At 40.8% G+C, this 25656-nt stretch overlaps 1 protein-coding gene across 2 annotated transcripts in view; it reads right to left on the bottom strand.

Annotated features, from left to right (window-relative positions):
* Nucleotides 1-25656, bottom strand: part of LOC112441406 (dynein axonemal heavy chain 11-like) — a 177660-nt gene that overhangs the window by 38270 nt on the left and 113734 nt on the right. The window contains exon 5 of one of the 2 annotated variants that reach the window (XR_010108959.1): nt 83-1888. Coding sequence is in view for 1 of the 2 variants with exons in the window: in XM_055096075.2 (XP_054952050.1) it covers nt 83-115 (33 nt within the window). In the remaining variant the exon portion in view is untranslated. Of the gene's footprint in view, nt 1-82; nt 2186-25656 lie in introns of those variants that run through there. The other variant, XM_055096075.2, reaches the window with a different exon arrangement.

Here is a 25656-nt window from a genome sequence, read left to right as displayed (position 1 = left end):
GTCCTGGAGCCAGCAGAGGCAGGCAGCAACTAGATGGGTGTGTGGAATGGGCAAGGATTCCCACAGGGATGCCCAGGCTCACCTGGGGAGGGAAAAATGCAGGAGCTGCAGTCATCGTGGCAGGTATTTCAAAGGAAGGATGACCTCAGACATGGGTGCCTTCTGACATTTGGGTTCCTCAGAGAAAAGGAGATGACTGTCATTCACCACCTCAATTTGCAATTTTGAGGTTCATCAAAAAAAGCTTTATTGTTCCCACAGCCTGGCTTCACAGTGCTTAATGTAATATAGCATTGAACTTGAAAAACACATTATTCCTAAAAAATACTGCTAGTATTCCTTTATTTTAATATTTGAAGGCTCCTCATAAAAAGTGTGTGGCTGCTGGAACATGGAAAGCAGTCAATGTATTTTGTTTGAATGGTTTAACAATGAACTGATGAAATGGCTCAGCAGTAGAAATGGGACATAAATTGGTCCAATAAGAGATAATCCTAGAAGTACTGCTGGTGTGATCAAGAAAGAGTCATTCATTTGTGAGAACATAAACCTAGAGCTGCCAGTGACCACCTCAACAGTAAACCCCCACCCATCCTAAAAATGAATTCAATGCCAAGGAAGGCAGAGGCAGAGAGAGAAGCAACTTCCTGATAAAATCATGTTAAACACCTGGATCCAGCCATGACTAAAGTCAGTAACCCTGAACTTTTTACCATTAGATGTGTATCATTAGGACTCTTAATTATCAGAGCACAGGCATGCTTGTTGACCTAGGAAAAAATGGTGGTGGCTGTGTTGTACTCTTCTCAAACACTTTTCCTTAAAAGAAAGCAAGAAGAAACATTAGCACAACAATGATTTTCTGAAAGTCTGAGGGAACAACTCAAACCTTGTGGAACAAGTGCAGATTCAACAGGGCTATGGCCCTGTGCCCACAATCTGTCTCACTTCCATCACTGTGTTTTTTCAAAGAATGTGCAGAACTTCAGGATTTCTCCTCATGGCCGAGCATGGCATAAGAAGAAAGAGCACTGAACTCACTGCCAAAGGATCTGGGTCATAGGTCCTACTCTGTCATGGATGAGGACCATGGAACCGTTCATGTGAAGGGCCAGCATCTACCACCCACAGGCCATGTACCAGATTCTGTGATGACTGGGTTCTTTTTGGGTTTTTTGTTGTTGTTGTTCTGTTTTGTTTCGTTTTTGAAATGGAGTCTCGCTGTGTCACCAGGCTGGAGTGCAGTGGTGTGATCTCGGCTCACTGCAACCTTCACCTCCCAGGTTCAAACAATTCTCCTGCCTCAGCCTCCTGAGTAGCTGGGACTACAGGTGCATGCCACCACGTCCAGCTAATTTTTGTATTTTTAGTAGACACAGGGTTTCACCATGTTGACCAGGATGGTCTCAATCTCTTGACCTTGTGATCCACCTGCCTTGGCCTCCCAAAGTGCTGGGATTACAGGCGTGAGCCACCACACCTGGCCTGACTGGGTTCTTGTAACTCATCTTGCTGAAAGTGACCAAAACATAGATGAACTAATTTAAGCCAAAGGGAGGACAAGGACATTTATGGACTCTGTGAATCTTCAGAAGTTTCCAGAAAGTCCAAGTTGCATGTAGCAAATGACTGGATTTAGTAAGGGAAATGCTTCAGTAATTTCTTAAAAATCTAGAGAGCTTTAGAGAATGAAAGTTCTCTAAGCTATGGTCTTAAACATCAAGAGATGAACAACTCTTCATAAAACAGCATGTCTCATCCACACACACTTTCACTCACCTCTCCCTCCTGTACCCTGGGCTCCATTGTCTCTGCAGGCTGGACTGGGAAGGAGGAGTATAGAGGCCTCTTTGAGCAAAACATAGCCCAGGAGATATGGTCCAACCTCCTTTTGGATAGAAGTTTGAAATACAATGTTGGAGTCAGATTGTCAAGGAAGTTTGCTTTCATCTTATTTGAAATGAGGAATCATTAAGGGCAGACAATATTCATTCAACAATATGTGTTAAGTGCATAGCATGTACAAAGCCCTGTACTAAAGAAAAAAATAATAAATAATGTACAGCCCCTGATCTCAAGAGACAGGCAGTTGAAAAACAAATCTAGAAGCATCTAGAGCATCACTATCCAACAGAAATATAATGTGAACCACAAATGTAACTTTAAATTTTCTAGTAGCCACATTACAAAAAATAAAAAGAGATAGGTGAATTTCACTGAAGAATATATTTTATTTAACCCAATACAGTACATTGAAAATATTATTTTAACATGCAATTACTATAAGAAAAGTATTAATGAGGTATTTTACATCCCTTTTTTTATAATAAGTCTTCAAAATTCAATGTGTATTTGGAGTAGTCCCATTTCAGCTGCTCCATACCCACATTATCATTAGTGGCTATCTGCTGGCCAACATAAACCTCAAAGATGTTTGTGGCAGAATCATTACATGGAGAAGAAGTAAAGTATCTGTCTTTCTGGGCACCCAGTGTCCATTTCAGCTCTTTTTCCTTAAATGTTATCCTGATTTTCCTCTCCTGTGTCATCTGTCCTCCGCTTAACTCATATGCATTTTGGAGGGAGTCGACACCATTTCAGATCCATAGGTCATTATATAGCTGTAGACATGGTGAGACAGACAATATAACAGTGGTTGCCTCGCCTCCAAGGGGAGAGAGGGATAATGGAGAAATTGCCAATAGGTATATAGGTATAGGGTTTCTATTTGGGTTAATGAAAATTATCTGGATTTAGATAGTGGTGATGGATGCACACCTCTAAGAATATTCTAAAAACCACTGAAATGTACACTTTTAAAGGCTGAACTTTATAGTATGTGATTTATATCTTAATCAAATGGTTTCTTAAAAAACTCTTGACCTGGGTTCAAGGTCAGGGTTCAAGGCAGAGTTCCTCAAAAAGGTACTCTAAAATCCATCTTAGTAGGGAAAAAATTTTATAATAAACCAATGTACATTTGATTAAAAAAAATTCCATGTAAGTTTACAAAGCATTAAAGTATTATAGAAATCCAAAAAATTAGTATATATGCACTCTGGAAGCTTACACCCTAGTTGGGAACACATTGGCAGGAAATAATATAGGTTACTTAGAATTTGCTACGTTTCTACCACATCAAGCCTTTTACCTATACATTATTGTATTTTCGTTTAAATCTCACAACATCCTCATTTTTGAAAACTAAAAATTTGAAACTCAGAAAGGTTGGTTGAATTTCCAAAGACCATCTTGCTACTAGATAAAACATCTGGAGTTTGAACCAAGGTCTGCCACACCATGTAACCAAATAAACGGTATCAGGTATCATGAGTCTTGGGTGATTCATTTTATGATTTCTCTTACCTGGTTTTGGCCTGCAGCTTCACTGAGCCTTTCCCTGGGATATCTGGGAGACCATAGCAGAGCCCAGACTGTCCTAGTGGGTTGTGTGGTGAGCTTCAGGAAAAACGGCCCAATCCATTCCAGAACATAACGTATCAAACCCTTTCTTCCTGACACATGGGTATAGTTGGTCCCCTCTTGTATAAATGGCTTATTTCTTCTTCAATATAATTGTGTGTTCTTGTATACCTACAACCTTTGTGTTTCCAGCAGAGGAATTATGCCTTCAGATTCCAATCCCGTTTCAGATGTGAGTCAAGGGATCCCGGCTGGTGTTCAGCACACTAAACAGTAACCAACATAAATATCCTGGAAGCCAGAATCCTAAGGTTGTCTCCCACTCGGGAGGTTGTGAGGTTTCCGTTGTCAGTGCATGCTTCGCTTTCAAGACAAGGCAAGCTATGTGTGTGCTAAATAGGAATGTTACATGATCCACCACCCCCACTGGTGCTAAAAGGAAAATATGGGTTGAATGTAAGAGGAAAAAAACGGCGCCAGAAAGAAAGAAGAGCCAAACTAAATTTGGCATTTCACCTTTCATTTCCCCCCAAATGCTGCCTATCCACAACCCCAACTCAGTGTCAGATGTTTCAAATGTTTTCATTGTTCCTCCCCCTAACCCCGCTCCAAATCCCAGAAAGAAAGGAGGAGGGGGAAATCAATGCCATACAGATGTGTTTATCCCCTCTTGCCTGGATAAAAGGCTTCTTTCAAGTATTGTGCATATCTTCCAGGCTGAGGCTCTGCGCGCTTAGGAATGCCACATGGCAGTTAGGTCAAGGCTGCTTCTCTGCTGTCCTTTTCATGTCAAACCCAAGCTTTTGTTCTCCAATGCTAAGGTTGACAGATGTGTTTTCAGGCAGCCATACGCTGAAAACACATGGCAGACTGAAGCCCCTGGGCTCCTGGACCAAAGCATGGCAATGACACTGGGGAGACAATTCTACAATTTCCCAAGAGACTCCAGAGGCTCCAGGATACCACTGGGGTGGAAATAGGTGAGATAAGGATGATGCAGGCTGGGACCACACTCAGGAGAGAGGGAAGGGAGTAGGAACTTCAGTAAGACTTCATCTCTTCCTAGAATCTGGTCTGTTTGGAGATCCTGGGTCATGATATTAAGTTGTAGCAGAGGCTTGCCACACCTTGTGTTACTCATCTGTGTTTCTCATGCACACATGCAGGTAAACACACCTCTCCCTCCCTTTCTTCTTTCTTCCTTCCATTCTTTCTCCATTCTCTTCTTCCTTCTTTTTCCCTCTTTCTTCTTCCCGTTTTCCTTTTATTCTTTCCTTCCTTTCTTTCCTTCTCCCTTCTTTTCTCCCTCTTTCTCTATTTTTCTGCCTTTCTTTCTTTTCTACTTTCTCTCAAATGCTTTTTTCTTTCATCTTTCATTCTTTCCTCTTTTATAATAACTTTCCCATCTTCATCTCTAATCTCTCTCATGTCTCTCTCTTCCCACCTCTCTCTCTCTCTCTGTCTCTCCCTCTCTCTCTCTGTCTCTCCCTCTCTCTCTCTGATTTCCTCATCATGTATAGTAGAGATCTGTTGTTTTCACCTGCCCAGTATCTACTCCACTTTCTTTTAGTAACAGCATACTGATTTTCCTTGGGAAACCAATCTCCTCCTTTCTTAATCCATCTGGTTTGGCTGGTCCTGACATCCCCCTATCCTGGTCAGGACACTCAAAGTTGGCCAATCTGTGTCAATGAAATCCAAAGTCCAAAACTTTGGTTGTAACTATTAGAAAAAGGAAAAACGAGAAGCACCTGTCCTTCAGGGATCCTGAGAAAATAGGAATACGTCTGGAGTTGCTGGCAGCCTTTTTGCTGCTTCTATTCTTTCTGTTAATTTTTTTTTCTTAAACCAGTTTTAGTTGGTTACTGTCACTTGCAATTGAAAGCAGACTGATTATACCATATCTCTCTCCTATTTCTTCTCTTTTTTTTTCTCCTCTTCTATCTTTCCTTACTGTGTCTCCCCTCCTGCTCCCTTCACCCCACCCCTGCCACTGTCTGTCTCTCCTTGTCTCTCCTCTGTCTTTCCTCTTCTTTTTTTTTCTCTCTCTCTCCTCTCTTTCTCCTTTTCTCTCTCACACCCACCTCTCTCTCATGTGTTCTTACCAAGTCTCAGAGCCTGAAACACACTGAAGGCTCCTTATCCCTCCGCTTTATTAATTCTGGGTTCAGGCCCTCTTCCGATGGCTTTGCCCAGAGTTCTGGGGCACTGTTTTAGGGGACTAGGACTGCTTTGGCTGCCTGCTGAAGCTTGAGCTACTCACCCATCTTAGCAGCACATCACCTTACATCCCAGGTTAGGTGGAATTTTTACAAGTGTCTGAGTTTTCCCAGAAGCTCTCGTTCTTTTCTCTTAGCACAGCTCAATCTCATTTCTCCCTGTTGCCTCAGTGGTGGACAGTATGGTTTCTCTGCCCTCCAAGGATCGACACAGTCTTCCTTAACATAAGGGGCCCAGTCTGACAGAGGCATCAGCGTGGCCTGGGTGCTCTCCCCACTGTATTCCCGCACGCTCTCTGCCTGTGCTCCAGCCAACTTGCCTGGATCGGGAACTTGCCAGGTGCCATCTTTGTGATCAGAATTTTCAAGAAATTTTATTAAGAACCTAAGGGAAATTTAATCTAGACTTGCGATGCAGTTGGACTCAGTGGCATGCACCTGTAGTCGCAGCTACTTGGGAGACTGAGGGAGGAGGAATGCTTGAGGCCAGGAGTTCAAGGCCAACCTGGGCAACATAGTGAAACCCTGTCTCTAAAAAAACAAAAAATGAATAAAAGTAGCTGGGCACAGTAGCGCACCTGTAGTCCCAGTACTCAGGAGGTTGAGGTAGGAGGATTGCTTGAGCCCAGGAGTTGGAGAGCAACTTGGCGATATATAACAGGACTTCATCTCAAAAAACATTTTTTTAATTTTTAAAAAAACCTTGCGAATGCTATAGAAAGAGCAGATTGAGGGGGTAAAGCAGTTGTGTCACCTGTGTGGCAGAGCCTTTTGATGGTCTCCTTAGATGCATTTTCCCTTCATTCCTCCATAATAGAACCTCCAAATCTTGATTGGGCACATAGCCACCAGAATAAATACTACATTCCCTGAGTTCCCTCTCTGTTAACTATGGATGTATATAACAAAGTTCTAACCAACAGAATATAAAAGGATATGACTTGTGTCATCCTTAGGTGTGTAAATCCTTATGTACTTATGATATGACTTGTGTAACTTTCATGATGTATTCTTAAATGCAATGCTTCTTCCAATTTCTTTTCTTTTTCTCTTTCCTGTGAGCTGGACTGAAGTTGTGATGGCTAGAGCTAGAGCCGCCACCCTGGACCACAAAGTAGAACTCTTGGATTAAGGAGGACAGGGCAACAAAATGGATAGAGTCTTCGTTCATTGCTGATCATGGGTCCATCATTTCAGCCCTGGGCTACCAATGTTTATATGAAAAAATAAACTTCTACCTTATTTAAACCACTGGTTTTGGCAGGGAAGCAGGGATGTTCTCTCACTCATTTTCCACCAACTCCAAATGGAGGAGATCAGAATCTACGACCACTAAGTCCATTTCTGGTCCGAAACACCAGTGGTTCTAGTTAAAGTCATAGATATGTTTACAGAGTGCAGATTTCTGAGTTTAGCTTCAAATTCAGCAGCATAGGTCGGAATAACTGGCACAGCTGAAGGAAGTGTAGGGCTCTGATTCCTTTTCTCCCCATCACTCTGTGTTTAGTGGCCAGGGGGTGCTAAGGACAGGCAGAGTGGAGCCAAAACAAAAGTAAAACTGGTATCACTTATGGAGTCCTTGCCTTGTGCTGAACTTCATTTAATCTTCACAACAGCCCAGGGAAGCAAGTGCTATTACTATCTCCTTTCATGGTCGAGGAAACCGAGGCTCATAGAGGCATGTCAGGAATTGCCAGGATCCAACCATGGTGTGTCTGACTTCAGAGCCGGTTGTCTCCCAAAACGACATCTCAACATGGGAAATTCAGACATAAAAACCCACCTAGGTAAGCCAGTGTGTACATGCCTATGTGGAAGGGGGAATGGGTAGAAGCAAAGAGGCCAAAGAAGAAAAACTAGCCCATCACAAATCCTTCTTCCATGCCCAAAGCCAGAGACACCATATGCCCATACACCTTTGCTTGAGTATTATCCAGCTGGTGTAGTGGAAAATGACAGTTCCCTGGAACTGCATGGGAGATCTCAGGACAGGACAAAAACCTGGCCAGTGGGAGATACTGGGGCTGGGAAATGCGTCCCTGCCCCCTGGCACATTGAACAAAGGAGAGACACGCCTGGTTTGTCTATAGAGAGCAGACTTGCTTTTTATTCCCTCTTAAAATCAATTCAACTCAACACCATGCCTGCCAGAAATACATAAGACATGGCCCCACCCTCAAGGAGAACACAATACAATGAATATAGCTGAGATATTCATGCATCCTCAGTAGGGAAGGTTTTATTGTCCTCATCCTACCAACCAGGAAGCTAAAGATCAGAGAGATTGAGTGACTTGCAGAAAACATATGGTGGAGCCAGGATTTGAACTCTGTTCCAAAGGCCCCAAAACCTGTACAACTCCATGCTGAAAATTAGCCTCCTAAATGAGATTAGAGTCCTAATCTCAAAGCCAATGCCTCCTTCTAAAGAGCAAAGTCCATTTAAAAAAAAAAAAAAAGATCATCATTTCTTCCAGCTCTTGTTTGTAGACATCAGCCTAGAATCACCAACCCTCTTGTCTAGATGGTACCTTGGAGAATATCTAGACCAACAATCAACTTACAGTTGAAAAATATGAGTCCTGGAGTGATCACAACCTTACCAATGATCCCACAGCTCTCTTTGGCAGAGCCACCATCAAACAGAAGGTGCTGACTCCTGTACTGCACCAACCTGCTGCTTCTATACTGGAATGAGCCTACATAAACCCGTGGGTCAGCCTGTGAGTTCCAGAATCAGACAGTCTTGGGTTCAAATCTTGGCCTTGCCACATTTGTACCATGTGACATTAGCCTCCCTATATCTCACTTTTCCTTAGGCACACTTGGGCATAATCATAGTAACTGTGATGAGAAGCAAAGAAGGCGATGCACAAAAATGATGTGCTTGGTGCCTGGCACACAGTAATTCCCTGGCAAACACCACTGCGCAGGCCACTCCCCTCTCAACCAGCACATCCCAAACAAGGGCATCAGAGAAGGATACAATCAAATCAGCACATAAAACATGAGCATTTTCCCTCATCTCAAGCTGACAGATGAATACAACCTGGAGATTATATATCATGTCTCAGAGAAATAATTCTAAACAAGGAGACACTGAGCCAGAGCACTGGAGCCTCCCACCCCCTTGGTTCACCTTCTTATCTGCTAAGGCATCATTCAGCCTGTGCCTTCACACCTCACCCAGGTGTAACAATCAGGTTCCAGTCTTCTCTCCTAAGTGAGCGTTAGGATTTCCAGAGATGAGTGTGAAAGGCATCTAAGCATCTAAATCCCTGGGAATGGAGAGAGAGTGAAGTCCCTTTCTTTCGCTCCCATTTCCTGCCACTCCCATGGCCTCACCCCCTGCACTCTCCCCCAGCCCTGAGCCTTCTCCAGCAACGAGCTTTTGGGAAGGGGGCGCTGTATGAGGAGGGAGAGACTGTTAAGCCACAAATCAGAAAGCAGCAGGGATGGTGCCTGCATATCTCTTACTCAAGCTTGAGAACAAATCCTAAGCACCCCAACCTCTTACAGATTTGGGAATGCTTGCAATACATATGTCAGCTGGCTAGGAGCTTCTGTTTAAAAAACAGTAAAAACCTGCCCCCATTTTGCCTTTGTCTATAGAACCTGCTGCACTTCCAGAGTGGAAGAACAGGAACATGAAGCAGTGATAGGGAGAAAAGCACAGGTGCTGAAGACAGAGAGGCTTTGGTTTGGCTCCCCCACCACTGGGAAGGTGGCCTTTAGGTAACCTACAGGAATTTTTTTTAAAGACAGCTTTGGTAAGATATAATTCATATACTATACAATTCACCCATTGAAAGTGTACAATCCAATGGTTTTTAGGATATTTGTAGAGTTTCGCAAACATCAATTTTAGAGCATTTTCATCACCTGAGAAAGACACTCCATAACCATTAGCAGTCACTCCCAATTTCTCTCCCTGCCTTAGCTATCCTCTCCCTCCCTCTCCCAGCCCCAGACAATCACTGACTACCTTTCTGTCACTATATATTGTCTATTCTGAATATTTTTTCCTCCTGTCTAACTATAAATGTCTCCCTATAAATATATCCCTTGACCAGTATCTCCCCATCCACATGGATGGGGAACCTTCCCATACCAGAGGCTTGGATGGTTAGGGAGGGGGTCCCACTCACCACCCAAATACTTGTCCTTCTATGAGAACAGCATTTTTAGATTCCACATATAGTCATGTTGTAGTTGTCTTTCTATGCCTGGCTTATTACACTTAACATAATATTCTCCAGGTTCATCCATTTGTCCCAAATGACAGAATTTTGTTCTTTTTTGTGGCTGAATTGTATTCTATTGTGTATATGTAACACATTTTATTTATCCATTCACCCATTGATGGACATACAGGTTGGTTTGGTCCTGACATCCCCCCATGGTTCCGTGTCTTGGCTATTGTGAATATTGCTGTAATAAACATGGAAGAGCAGATATCACTTCTGCATACTAATTTTATTTCTTTTGGATATATACCCAAATTCACTGGGATCACTGAATTCATATGGAAGCTCTATTTTTCATTTTTTGAGGAACATCCATACTGTTTTCCATAATGGCTGTACTAATTTACATTCCGAACAACAGTGTGTAAAAGTTCCCTTTCTCCACACCTTCACCAACATATACCTTTTTTTATTATATCTATTCTAACAGTAGTAGGATAAGATTGAGACGTGAAGCCAGCTGGGCTTCTGGGTCGGGTTGGGACTTGGAGAACTTTTCTGTCTAGCTAAAGGATTGTAAACACACAAATCAGCACTCTGTGTCTAGCGAAAGGTTTGTAAACGCACCAGTCAGCACTCTGTAAAAATGGACCAATCAGCACTCTGTAAAATGGACCAATCAGCGCTCTGTAAAATGGACCAATCAGCAGGACGTGGTGGGGCCAAATAAGGGAATAAAAGCTGGCCACCAAAGCCAGCAGGGGCAACCCCCTCTGGTCCCCTTCCACCCCGTGGAAGCTTTGTTCTTTCACTCTTCACAATAAATCTCGCTGCTGCTCACTCTTTGGGCCCGCACTACCTTTATGAGCTGCGAAGGTCTGCAGCTTCACTCCTGAAGTCAGCAAGACCACGAACCCACCCAGAGGAACAAACAACTCCAGATGCGCCACCCTTAAGAGCTGTAACACTCACTGCAAAGGTCTGCGGCTTCACTCCTGAAGTCAAGTGAGACCACAAACCCGCCGGAAGGAAGAAACTCTGGACACATCTGAGTATCTGAAGGAACAAACTCCAGACACACCATCTTTAAGAACTGTAACACTCACCACGAGGGTCCGCGGCTTCATTCTTGAAGTCAGCGGGACCAAGAACCTACCAGAAAGAACCAATTCCGGACACAAGACCTCATTGTGGTTTTGATTTGTATTTCCCTGATGATTAGTGATGCTGACCATTTTTTCATATACAGCCATGTATTGCTTAATGGTGGGGATACATTCTGAGAAATCCGTCCTTAGGTAATTTCATCGTTATGTGAACATCACAGAGTGTACTTATACAAACCTAGATGGTATAGCCTATCACACACCTAGTAGTCTTGCATGTCTTCTTTTGGAAAATGTCTATTCAAGAATCATTACCTAGGCTATATGGTAGAGCCTACCGTTCTTAGGCTACAAACCTGTACAGCATGTTACTGTACTGAACACTGTAGGCAACTGTAGCACAGTGTTAAGTATTTGTACATCTAAACATACAAAAGATACAGTAAAAATACAGTATAAAAGATTCAAAAATGATACACCTGTATAGGACACTTACCATGAATGGAGCTTGCAGAACTGGATGTTGCTCTGGGTGAGTGGGTGAGTGAGTGGTGAGTGAATGTGAAGGCCTATAGGACGTTACTGAACACTACTGTAGACTTTAAAAGCACTGCACACTTAGGCTATACTAGATTTATTTAAAAATATTTTCTTCCTTCAGTAATAAATTAACGTCAGTTTATTGTAACAGTTTTATTTTATAACCTTTTTAAATTTTTTAACTTTTTGACTATTGTAATAACACTTTTTTTAACACTTAACTTTAAAGCACACATTGTCCAGCTGTATTAAAATATTTTCTGTATATCTATATGCTTTGATCTTTATTCTATACACTTTTTTCTATTTTTAAAATTTTTTACTTTTCTTAACTTTTTAAACTTTTTTGTTAAACCTAAGACACAAGCACATACATTAGCCTAGGCCTGTACAGTGCTGAGATCATCAATATCACTGTCTTTCACCTCCACATCTTGCCTCACTGGAAGGTATTCAGGGCAATAACACCCATGGAGCTGTCATCTCCTGTAATAGCAATGCCTTCTTCTAGAATACCCCCTGAAGGACCTGCCTGGGGCTACTTTACAGTGAACTTTTCTTTTAATAAGTAGAGGAAGTACCTGCTAAAATAATGATAAGAAAGTGTAGTACAATAAATACATAAACCAGTGAAAAACTCATTTATATCGAGTATTATGTACTGTGTATAACTGTATTTGCTATGCTTATATGATTAGCAGTGCAGCAGGTTTGTTTACATCAGTATCATCACAAACACATGAGTAATGCATTGCACTATGATGTTACCACAGCTACTGCACTCACTAAGCGATAGGAATTTTTCAGCTCTACAATAACCTTATGGGACCACCATCATATATGGAGTACTGTCACTAACTGAAACACTGTTCTGCAGTGCATGACTACACCTGTTGGCCATTTGTATATCTTGTTATGGGAAATGTTTATTCAAGTCTTTTGTCCCTTAATGGGGTAATGTATTTTCTTGCTATTGAGTTGTTTTAGTTCTTTATATATTGATATTTACTGTTGGTTGATATAGTTTGAAAATATTTTCTTCCATTCTATAGCTTGTCTCTCTGGAAAATGTTTATTCAAGTCTTGTCCATTCTTTAATGGGGTAATATATTTTCTTGCTATTGAGTTGTTTTAGTTTCTTATATATTGATATTAACGTTTGCTGAATGTATAGTTTGAAAATATTTTCGGCCATTCTATAGTATGTCTTTTCACTCTGTTAATTGTTTCCTTTGCTGTGCAGAAACTTTTTCATGTGATGTTTTTGCTTTTGTTGCCTTTGCTTTTGAGGTTATATCGAAAGAATCATTGCCAAGATCAATGTCATGGAGAGTTTCCCCCATGTTTCTTCTAGTAGTTTCATAGTTTGGAGTCTTACATTTAAGTTTTTAATGCATTTTGAGTTGACTTTTGCATATGGTGCAAGACAAGAGTAACTTCATTCTTCTGGGGCTGGGCACAGTGGTTCACACTTGAAATGAGGAGACCACGAGTGTGATACCAGACTGAGCAACATAGAGAAACCTCATCTCTACAAAAAAAAAAAAAAGTTGTCTTTAGCCAAGTGTGATGGTGTGCACCTGTAGTCTCAGCTACTCCAGAAGCTGAGGTGGGAGGATTGCTTGAGCCCAAGATTTCAAGGTCACAGTGAGCTGTGATTGTACCACTACCCTCCAGCCTGGGCAATAGAGTGAAACTCTGTCTCTAAAAACAAATTACATTTAAAAGAAAATGTTATTCTTCTGCATGTGGATCTCTAGTTTTCTCAACACCATTTATTGAAGAAATTGTTCTTTCACCAGGTGTTCTTGGAATCTTTGTCAAAAATCAGTTGACTGTAAGTGTGTAGATTTATTTCTGAGCTCTCTGTTCTGTTTCATGGTCTATGTGTCTGTTTTTATACCAGTACCATGCTGTTTCGGTTACTATAGTTTTGTAATATATTTTGAAGTTTGGTAGTATGACACCTCCCAGCTTTGCCCATTTTTGTTCAAGATTGCTTTGATAATTGAGGGTCTTTTGTGGATTTCATGCCAATTTTAGGGCTTTTTTTCTATTTCTATGAAGAATACTATTAGCATTTTGATACAGATTTCATTAAATCCATAGTTCGCTTTGGGTAGTATGGACGTTGATCTACCAAACAACAAGCAGGCTTTTTTCTTAAGGAAGATGACTTGTGTAACTGACAGTTTCCCTTTTCAAAATGGCTGCTAGAAATTCAAGGGCCCAGTTTGGGGCCCTGGAAATAGGATGTCATTAGCCTGGACTTTTCAGTCTTTTTGCTGGCTCCACATTAATCTACATTCTTGTTTTGTTTTGTTTTTCCATAGTACCATTTTATGTATTTTAGATATACTCCTAAGCTTGTAAATCCTTTCTGAATTGAGGCAATAAAAGTAAATAATACAAAACAATGCCTGCAGAATCGTTTTCCGAATTACCAGTAATGTAGGTGAACTTCTCAATATTCTCATTGAGTAATACTAAACAAATAGTAGATGTTATTATTTCTGTGGGTTTTCACAAGCATTATCTGGTTTGTTCTGAGGGAGTTGAGGCCAGATTTAACATGAAGAAACAGAAACTCAGATATGTAAAATAAGGAAGCTGATCCCCAAGCAAATCATCCCAAAGTGACGACTTTCCGATAATTTTTCAATTAAATTTGTGGACAGCATTGACTGTAGTTAAAGGTATAGCTAGTAACAACAAATTACTCTGTTGTTGAGAGTGCTGGTTTTTAAGTGACACAGTGTGAAAACAAAACCATGAACTACATTGTGGAAGTAGGTAAGGTCAGAGTTTATTGCCCCACTAAGTTTATTACTAATCAATGATGCAAATGAACCACCCCACTACCACCAACCTCACTCATTATGAAAATCACCACCACCATCTCCACTAAATCCTTCACCTCTACCACCATCACCATCACCACCTCACCATCACCGCCACCATCACAACCACTGCCACCATTACAACCACCACCACAACCACCATCACCACTGCCATCGCCACCATTGCCAATATTACAACCACCACCACAACCACCATCACCACTGCCATCGCCACCACTGCCATCACCACCACCACAATCATTATCACCACCACCACCACCACCGCCACCACCATCATGACCACCACCATCACCACCACCACCTCCACCATCACCATTGCCACCACTACCACTACTACCACCTCTATCACTGCCATCATTACCACCCACACTACCACCTCTATCACTGCCACTGCCATCACCACCACAGCATCACCATCACCACCATTACCTGCACTGCCACCTCTACCACTACCATCATTACCATCACTGTCACCATCACTCTGACCTCACTCACCAACTTATGCTCATGATATTAAAGCTCAGTTATGCTTTTTAAATACAAGCAAAACAGAAAGATGACTTTTGGTAAAGCAGATGAAGAGCCAGGAACTCTTTTAGCATAACATCAGTATAAGTGATAGAAATACCTGGTAAACGCTCTATGAAAATCTAAAGGCAGGGAAAAGAGGAGAGAAGGTTAAAGAAAAAGACATTTTCATCATCAAAGTCGCCATGAGAAAGGACACCACTAGGGCAGGTGAAAGAAAGGGATCTATACCCATGGGAAGTTGGAGGATGAGCTAAAAAGAGAGGCAGAGTCACTCCCAAACCCCTCAATGCTACATGGACTCTGTGAGTGCTGAAAGATGGGACTCAAATGTTTAAAAAAGGGATCTTTTGTGCATTATTCTGAATTATCTGAGTGTGCTTTGCTGGTTAACAGTGGGTGAATTTAATAATAAACTCTGCCAGATCTACCCCCCATCAATAGGATTGTAGAAATAGGATTATGTTTTGGGGGTCTGTCTAGAGGAAAGAGTTCTTTCGATCTTTTAAGTGAAGCATTTTTCAGAAAAGCAGATTTTTCACACTGCCAAGATGGGATTCCTCTTCCTTGATTGGTTGGGATTGAGTTCCATTATCAAAGAATCCCTTTTCATATTCTTGCTTCTGAAGGGGCAGTGGGAAAAAAAAAGTAAAACAAAAAACTAAAAAAAAAAGAAAGAAAGAAAAATGAAGGGGCAGTGAAGAAGGGGAAAACCCCCATCATATTGATAGGCCCTCAACTAGCTCCAGCTTCCAACTTCACAGATGCCATACCAGAGGGGCTCAGAAGAGAACAGGGCATTTTTCACTTCAAGGCAAGCTGGGTCGTGGATGAACTATATTATCTTAAATGAGTCACTCAATCTCACTCATATTCTTGAGCATGTATAAAAAGAGGGAGTCAGCCTAAATCATTGGGAAAGCCCTCTCCAGCTTTATTCTTCTTACTGAATGCGTCCTACCTTACACTTTCTATTGACCTGTCTTGCTGTCAGGTTACTTGGGCAAGTCATTTTACCACTCTTGGCTTAGTTTTCTCATTGCAGGTCAGAAGCACATACTGGGTTCCTATCACATGTCAAGTACTAGAGATACAAAGGTTAATGTGGTAGACTGCATTCTTGGTCCCAGTTTGCCCTTTGCCATGTGACTTTACACTTCTTTCCACGTAAGGGGCAGGGTACATTTTCCTGCTCCTTGAACTTGGGTTTGGCCATGCAACTTGCTTTGGCCAGTGGAATACAAGAAAAGTGAGGGAATGCTAGTTCCAAGCCTGGGCCTTTTAGGCCTGTGTGTTTTTCTGTTTTCCCTACAGCAGCTCTGCCATCATTGCAAGAAGAGCATCCCAAGCAAGGTTAGGCTGTTGGTCCAAGGAGAAAGGTCAGAGAAACATGGAGCAGAGCAGGGTCTTCCCACTGAGCCCAGGCTCCATCAGCAGCCCTTGGCCAACACCCAGCTGTTTGAGCTAAAAAGTGCTAACCATTGTATGCCTCTGCGGTTGTATGCTTATTTGTTATGCAGCATGATTGTGGCAATAACTAACTGATACAGTGAGTTGTGAAGGAATGATTCATGAATGAAGAAACCAAAGGGCATTTAAACTGAGTCTCAAAAGGCATATAGAAATAAGCCAGATTTGGCAAGGAGAGATTCCAGGCATGGAGAGAACAAAGGCATGGAGATTCAAGAGAGCAAGGCAAGGCTGGGGAGTAACAAGGTGACCCCAAGAAGATCCAAGAATGCCTGTGGAGAAGACAGAACTTGAATGACCTAGTTATTTGAGAGAATTGTAATAGGCCCTTCCAGCTATACAATTCTACTTTCTATGATTCTGCTGGCTTCACTCAGTATGTCAGAACTTGGCATGGAGCTTCCTACACTTTCATCATCAAAAGCCTTTAATTCTGTTTAGTTTATCAGAGCAAGATCAAAGCGAGGGGCTGCTGCTTCTCCAAGAGGTCCTACTGACAATCTTTCCAGGTTTTTGCACAGGCATTCCCTGGTCTGTCTCATTTGTCTTTTAGAGTACATCTTCCCCCAGCTTGCAGGTCTCTACCAGTGTTCTTAGCACCTTATCTTTTCCTCATTGTGGCATTTATCTCCCTGTTCTGTAATTGCCAGTTTACTTATTTTCCCCCACTAACTTTCAGCCTCTTAACCATAGGGACTAGTGTCTCATCCACTCTTGTAATGGAAGCCCCTTACACACACAGTGCCTGCACTGGAGCAAGAACTCCATACACATTTGTTGAAATGGTCTGGGTGGGCCTGAAGCTCCTACCGAGAGCAGCCTCTGATGTCGACCTGGGTTTATAGCATTATCTAGCCTGCTCCTTTTTTTTTTTTTTTTTTTTTTTTTGTGATGGAGTCTCGTTCTGTCACCTATGCTGGCATGCAGTGGCATGATCTCAGCTCACTGCAACCTCCACCTCGCAGATTCAAGCGATTCTCCTGCCTCAGCCTCCTGAGTAGCTGGGACTACAGGTGCACGCCACCACACCCAGCTAATTTTTGTATTTTTAGTGGAGACGGGGTTCCACCATGTTTGCCAGGATGGTCTCAATCTCTTGACCTCCTGATCCACCTGCCTCGGCCTCCCAAAGTGCTGGAATTACAGGTGTGAGCCACCGCACCCAGCCTAGCCTGCTCTTTAAATAGACCAAATATTTATTGCCCTTCTTAAATAGTTTTAAAACAATACAACTCAAAATAAAGTTTGACGGTGGTGGCTTCCCATAGGAAAGAAAACAATATTTTTCTAGAGAAATCCACAGATTATTAGTAGCATGAGCCAGGAGTTCATGTAATCTCCGCAAGGACCCTCTGAGATGTTGCTTGCCATTTTGACAGCCAAAAAACAGAGCCTCAGAAGAATCTGAGTAATCACCCAAGTCTCACTGCTAGTAAGTGGCAAAGCTGGGGTGCAACCAAGGCCCAAATCAGAAGCTTCCCATTTATTACTCTTAATGGCAAAACCATAATTACTTTTGCACCAACCTAGTATATGCCTCTGTCTTGGGGCTAATGGCCATGCTCACAGGATACCCTTGCCTGGGGAAGGAAGGCCTCAGTGAGAAAACTTCCTACTTATCTGGCCCTTAAAAACAATTTCGAGACCATCTCCCTCAATAGTTTCATTAAAGAAGGGGAGGAAAGCACATAGCAAACTGAAGAGTGGCAGGGTCTCTAAAAGTCAAATTTCTGCCATTCTTGCTTTGGGGGTTGTGAAATCCCTGGTGACCTATAGCAGATCCCATGCATTCCAGCAAGTGCGTAATGAAAACAGCCTGGTCTCTCTATGTGGGTCTACAAGAGTGCAGAGCTCTCCCCAAAGTCAAGAGTTATGTTATTTCTCAGCCACTCACAGAAAGTCAAATCAGGCTGCCTCCGGAAAAAGTGAGGGGCCACCATGGAGGACGCCCTTCCTTTGAGCCAGATTCCCGTCCCGTGAAACTCCATGTGAGATGCCCTTGGGAATCATTCATTGTTTGGAATTTAAACATCTCATACTTTTCCTAGATGTGGAGAAAGTATTTTTTAGGTATGCCAAGAATTAACCAGCAAGGGCATCCATTTAATTGTATTTGAAACAGAAGCTAATGTTGTTAGCGCACCAGCCACGTTTGCCGATAGCATGAGGCAAAGAAGGACAGTCGGGGGAAATTATAAAAATATTTGAGAGGAGAATCTACTTTAAGCAGAAGTACCTGGGGACAAAAGTGCTAAAATGGTCATTGTTATACTGCATTCATCTTTTTGTTAGCAGGCAAGAAACCTCACTTTCTGTCTACATTCATTGTATTGTTGCGACATCTTTGATCTCCCAAATCAGCAAGAATCCCAAAGGGAAGCTAGCAGTGGTTTTGATTATTATCTTTAAAGTCTAAAATTCCTTAGGTGAAATTCAGTATGAAACGCATCCATGCAATGGGGAAGGTGAGTGGCTGTGTCAACATCTGGGTCCTATTAAGGAGCAGCTATTTTCACTAGGCAGTGAACTGGAGAAACCAAATTCCTTGATAAAGCTAGAAATTTCCAGGAACTGCTTGTAAAAGGCATTTCTTCTGTCTGGTTATTTTGTATAACACACAGCACTGTGAGTTCCTGCCCAGCCAAGCCTTGGGGATAAAAGGCATTATCTATTTGTCGAGTTGTCTCTAAAGCTTTAATGCTCTGGTTCACTGTTTGGTTTTGACCTTTGTAGAACACTATGCAATTTACAACACCTTTCCACATACCTCCTGCCTTTTGATCTCCATAGCAGCCCTGAGAAGGGGCAGAGGCAGATGCTGTCCTCATTTTACAGTTGGAGAAACTGAGGCCGAGAGAGATTCTGTGATTTGGGCAAAGCTGGTGAGACAGTGCTTACCTTCAGTGAGCAGGTGAATCATCTGGAGATCTAAGTAAGATGAAGATTCTGATCCAGTCAGTCTGGGGTGGAGCTCAGATCCTGTATTTCTAACAGCTCCCAAGTGAGGCTAAGGCTGTTGGTCCGTGGACCACACTTTAAGTAGCAAAAAGATGAGAGGCAGATTCAGGGCTCAAAATGGAGTCTTGAGTTTCCAAGCTATTATACTAAATCATGTTGCTTATGTAAATATTGAGGTGTAAGTTCTACAGAGCCTAACTCTCTGGGTTTAAAACCTACCACTGGCACCTGTTAGCCTTACGCAGTTGTCCTAATCTCTCTATGCATCCTTTTACCATCTGCAAAAAGGAGGTGGGGACAGGGAAATGGTAACAACATTCCACAGGATTGTTACTGAGAATTAAAGGCAATAATGCATTAAAACAGAACAGCATCTGGCACATAGTAGGAGCTTAGTAAACGTTACCTTTTTTTTATTACTTATTAACCAGGTTAGAGTCAAGCCCTAATTGCAGAGTCTCTCTCAGAGCCTCAGTTTGCTAATCTGCAAAATAAGAAAAATAAAAGATAATTCCTAGGTTCCTCAGAAAACCAAGCAATCCCACTTTGGGGTGTATAATCCAAAAGAAAGGAACTTAATATGATAAAGAAATATCTACACTCCCACATTTATTTGGCTATTCACAATAGCCAAAATATGGAAGCAACCTACATGTCCATTATCAATGAATGGATTAAAAAAAAGTAATATGTTCACACAATTGAATTCTATGCAGCCTTTTAAAAGGAGGAAATTCTGTCATTTGTGAAAACACAGATGAACCTGGGGAACAGCATGCTAAGTGAAATAAACCAGACATAGAAAAATGAATACTGCATGATGTCCATCACTTACGTGTAGCATTTTAAAAAGTCAAATTCATAGAAGTATACAGAAGAATGGTGGTTACCAGGAGCTGGGGGATGAGGGCGAATGGAGAAAGGGGATACGTTGGTCAAAAGACACAAAATTTCAGTCAGACAGGAGGAATAAGCTTTCAGGATCTTTTGCACAGAATGGTGATTATAATAAATAATAATGTACTGTATATTTCAAAATTACTAAAATAGTAGATTTTAGATGTTTTCACCAAAAAAAGATATGTGAGGTGATGAAATTGTTAATTAGCTTGATTTAGTCATTTCATAATATAAACATATATCAAAACATCACATCATATCCCATAAATATATAGTACTTATAATTATTTGTCAATTAAAAATAAAATTTACAGGCTGGGCACAGTGGCTCACGCCTATAATCCTTTGGGAGGCCAAGGTGGGAGAGTCACTTGAGGTCAGGAGTTTGGGACCAGCCTGGCCAACATGGCAAAACTCCATCTCTACTAAAAATAGAAAAATTAGCAGGGCATGGTGGCAGGTTCCTATAATCCCAGCTACTTGGGAGGCTGAGGCAGGAGAATCACTTGAACCCAGGAGGTGGAGGTTGCACTGAGCTGAGATCACACCACTGCACTCCAGCCTGGGCATCAGAGCAAGACTCCATCTCAAAAAAATAATAATAAAGTAAAATTTATAAAAGTCAGCTCCTAGGAGGTGTTGTGAAGAACAAAAAATATAATGAATATAAAGTTGTTTGTAATGATTCATGCCACATGCACACAAAAATTGTTGTTGAACCTGCTCAGGCTCTTGTAGCCCAGAGTATCTAAGATGCCACTCACAGGGCAGGTTTGTGAGGTCACTGAACTTGCTAATAACTGTACAAAACCTGTTACCCTTTCCCCCACCCAAAGAGCTTGAGTTCCTTGAAGAGTCTTATGCCTCTTTGCAACCATGGTGTTTAGCATAAAACCTGGGGCAGAGGAGGTGCTCACTCAAAGCGTTTTGGTAATAGGTTTGAAATAGCTGCCCACTTCCCCAAATCTACACCTGGGACCAAGGGAGGAAGGAGCTTTCATTTGGCCTATCCTGTTGGTGACAAAAATGGCTTTAAGTACTTTTAGAGCTAAAGTCCTTTGTATTCTTTCATACCAAGGCTACAGAAACTCCCAATCTAATCTCAGATCCTCCAGACAAAATACGGAAAGGGGACTTTTCCATTGTCCTTCATAGATTCACTCTCCCTCTTTTCCTTCATCAGCGCTTTGAATTAACTCAAGGGGGAGAAAGAATCTGCTGACTTTCTGTTTTCTCCAAATGGAAATCTCAAAAAAAAAAAAAAAGAAGGGTAGGAAGAAAGATTGTCAACCAAGTGGAAACACAGTCACCATCAAAATTCTGTAACAAGAAATGCCTCAGCAGATGAGCTCTTTGTAAAATGAAGAGGCCTTCTACACCAAGATATGGATGTTTGAGATCTAGCTTCATATGCATTGCAAATCTGACACTCCTACATATATTTAGGCACAAAACAAGAGATTCTGTTATATATAATCCAGTGTTAATCATTTGCCATATCAGAAAGGTAAAGGACAATTCATTCACGCATCCATTCATTTAACAATTATTAATTGAGCACTGTGCTAGCTGAACAATTCAGATTTGTTGCATGAACTCCCAGAAATTATAGTCTGTGGGAGATGTGAACTTATAATTAGGTAATTACAATAGACTGTGTAAGTACAATGATAGAAAAGTGCAGACTGCTACAAAGTTTAACCATTTTAATATAACAATACTAAACATGCACATATTTACTAAAATAATCTCAAATTATATAGAACAAAAATTAATAGAACTATGGGGAGAAAATCAGCAAAACCATCATCTCAATGATTGATTGATCAAGCAAATGAAAAAACAAAAAATGCAGAAAATCCTAACAATCCATTGACAAGCTTGATTTAAGGACATATTTAGAATCCTACTTCCAATAATTAGAAGATGTGTGTCTCAAACACACATAAAACATAAAACATTTACTTTAAAATTGCCATGCAGTACTTAAAGTCTCAATGAATTTTTAAAAATGAGTATCCTATAGTAGATATTTTTTAATTACAATGCAATTAAGTTAGACATCAATAAAAAATTTAAACACACTTGGAATTATAAAAATAAACTTATAAATCACTCATGGGGAAAAGAGAAGCCAAAATGGAAATTTAAAAGTACATAGAACTCAATTCTAACAATAATACTATATATTAATACTCACAGGGTGCAATGAAAATAATACTTCAAAACAGGTTTATACCCTGAAAGGTTTGTATTAGGAAAGAAGAAAGGCTTAAAATTAATGAGCTGAGCAACCAACTAAAACAGTTATTAAAAGAATAGAATAATAATACCAACATAATATAAAACAAAAACATAAGGAAAAAGGTCAACAAAGCTGGAAGTTTGTTCTCTGAGAAGACTAAAGACACTGATAAACCAGTAGTGAGCCTGATCAAAAGCAAACAAACAAACATATAAGTAAGAAATATTAGGAATAAAAGAGGAATATAACTATCATACAGACTGAAAATAAGTGAATATTTAATATTAATACATTTAAATTTAATGTTAATAAATTTGACGTATAGATTAAAATATATAAATTCCTAGGAAAGCTAAATAACCAAAACTGACTCAAGGAGAAATAGAAACCCTGTATAATCTTATAACTGTTGAGGGAATTTAGTCAGCAATATAAATCCTTCTGAAAAACAGCCAGCCCAAACTATTTCATAGAATACATTTCACAAACTTTCAAGGAACAAACCATTCAAATATTCAAATTCAAATATCTTTTCCAGGTAATTGAAAAGAAAGAACATTCTACAACTTATTTTGTGAGGCTAATATAATACTGACACCAAAAACAGACAAAGAAGGTTTAAAAAAGAAAAATTATACATCAGTCTTACTCATGAACACAGATGTGAAATTTCCAAACCAAATAGTATAATAAAAAAATTTTTTTAACTATAACTTTGTGACCAGGCTGAACTATCCAAGGAAATGCATGGGTAATTTAACATCAGAAACTTTATAAATGTAATTCAACACATAAATAGACTAAAAGAGAAAAAAAATTATATTCTGAATTCCCCAGAAACAAAGGATAAAGTGTGAGTACTTTTCTGAGGCATGAAAGCCAGAGAGCAAGAGTGAGCGGTAAGAAGAAAGGAGAGTCAGAAAGGAGAGAAAACTAACACCAAGACAAATTATCAAGCCGCTGCTGCATGAGTGACGCAAGCCCATGGGACTGCATGAATGGCCATGTAAAATGCATTTCAGCACTGTCTATACAGATGAATGACAAATCCTTTTTCTCAATGAATAAATTTTGGTGAGTGCCAAATGGTTCTCATACTGTTTCCCACTGTGGCATCAACAGAGACAGGAAGAGGCATGCAGTGAGACCCAAAGGTTAATTGCTGTCAGGGTGCACCTGTGTGAAACTGATCAGGGCTCACACAAAATTGGTCACTGCATCAGTGGCTGAAATAAGAAAAAAATTAAGGCTGCGCAACTCTGAAGTCATACATGGGAAGTGCCCAAAGAACCATATAATCTTTTCAGTACAAACAGAAAAAGCCTTTGATAAAATTTAACAAATATTCATAATTAAACAAAAATCAAAAAAATATCTTAGCAAACCAGGATAACAACAGAACAAAGCTTCATAACCTCATATAGGATACCTATTAAACCTGTAATAAGCATTATTTTAATACTTGATATTTGTAAAATGTTAGAATTATTACAATTAGAATCAGGAAAAAGACAGATACCATTCTCACTACCTCTTTTTCACACTAAACTGGAAGACATCGTATAATCCTCCAGGAAAAATAAATAAAAGGCATAAGTATTAAAAAGAAAGAAACAAACCTCTATTAGCTGATGATATGATTGTCTATGTAGAAGACCCCATTGAATCTGCAGACAAATCAGTATAAATGACGAGAGATTTGCAAGGTTACTAGATCTTATGTCAATTTTCAAAAACCATTTTCATGTCTACACACTAGCAACAAAGTTAGAAAATTTAAATTTAAAGATATAGTTTACATTTACAGATGAAATAATATCATGTTTGGGATTTTCTTAATCATAATTTTGGGAAGGGTAGGAAGAGAACAGCTGTCTTCTCACATCATGCCACCACCACCACCTCCACATGGTCATCACTACCATCTTTACTAGCATCCTCAGGGCAAATCACTGCCACCTCTACCTGCTCTCACCATGATCACTGCCATTACACCATTACTGCTATCCTATCACAGTCATTGCTACCACTACCACCATCACACTGTCACCATCATCTGTACCATCTCTAGTACCATCCTTTCTCAAAACATTAATACCACCATTGCCACCCTCACCATCACCATCACCACTGTATTATTTACTACCAACTTGACTACAATCCTGTTACTGACATCTTGATTACCATTGTATGGCCACCATCACCACTATCAGCAGCAATGCCATCTTCACTACCATCCTCATGGTAAACCATCACCACTGTCACCACCATCATGGCCACCACTATCACCAATCTAAATGTCTCTGTCATCATTATGACATCCTGCTGGAATCATTACTACCACAACCATCACCACCATCTCATAGTCCCCATCATTACTACCATCCTTACAAGCAAACCATTACCAGCATGACCAACATCCTCATCATCACCATCATTATTACTTCCATCGTGGTACACTTGGGCTATCACTACCACAACCACCATCAACTAGAGCTAGGTGTCCCTCCACTGTGCTCCCAAAGCCTGTTGCATGCATTGTTCACACTGCTTCATAAAACCTGTGTACATGTTGTCTCTCTCATTGAGTGGTGACCTCTTCAAGAGCAGGGACAAGAACTCGTTTTATTACATAGTTCCTACACCAAACACAACACCTGGCACATAGAAAGTACCAAATCAGTATCAGTTGAGTAAAGGAATGAATGAATAAATGAAAGCTACTATAAATAATAATAACTAACAATCATGTAAGGCCTTCATGTAAAGCTCACAATAATCCTATGAAGTGGGTAGTACCACCCTTGTGTTTTTTTCAGACAGGGTCTCACTCTGTCACCCAGGCTGAAGTATAGTGGCTCAATCATAGTTCATAGCAGTCTCAAACTCCCAGGCTCAAGCAATCCTCCTGACTCAGCCCCCTAAGTAGCTGGGACCACAGGTGCACACCATCACACACCCAGCTGATTTTTAAAAAATTTTTTGTAGAGACGGGGTCTCATTATGTTGCCCAGGCTGGTCTCTAACTTCTGTGCTCAAGCAATCCACCCACCTCAGGATCCCAAAGTGCTGAGATTACAGACGTGAGTCACCCTCCCAGCCTACCCCTATTTAAGGATGAGGAATTTGAAGGTCAGTGACTTGCCCAAGGTCACATAATTAGTAAATGGCTAAGCCAGAACATCAGCCCATTTCATCTGGCTCCAGGGCCATTGTCACT

The sequence above is a fragment of the Pan paniscus genome, chromosome 10 (assembly GCF_029289425.2).
Source record: "Pan paniscus chromosome 10, NHGRI_mPanPan1-v2.0_pri, whole genome shotgun sequence".
NCBI classification, from domain to species: domain Eukaryota; kingdom Metazoa; phylum Chordata; class Mammalia; order Primates; family Hominidae; genus Pan; species Pan paniscus.
This window is presented reverse-complemented; position numbering and strand designations above follow the sequence as displayed.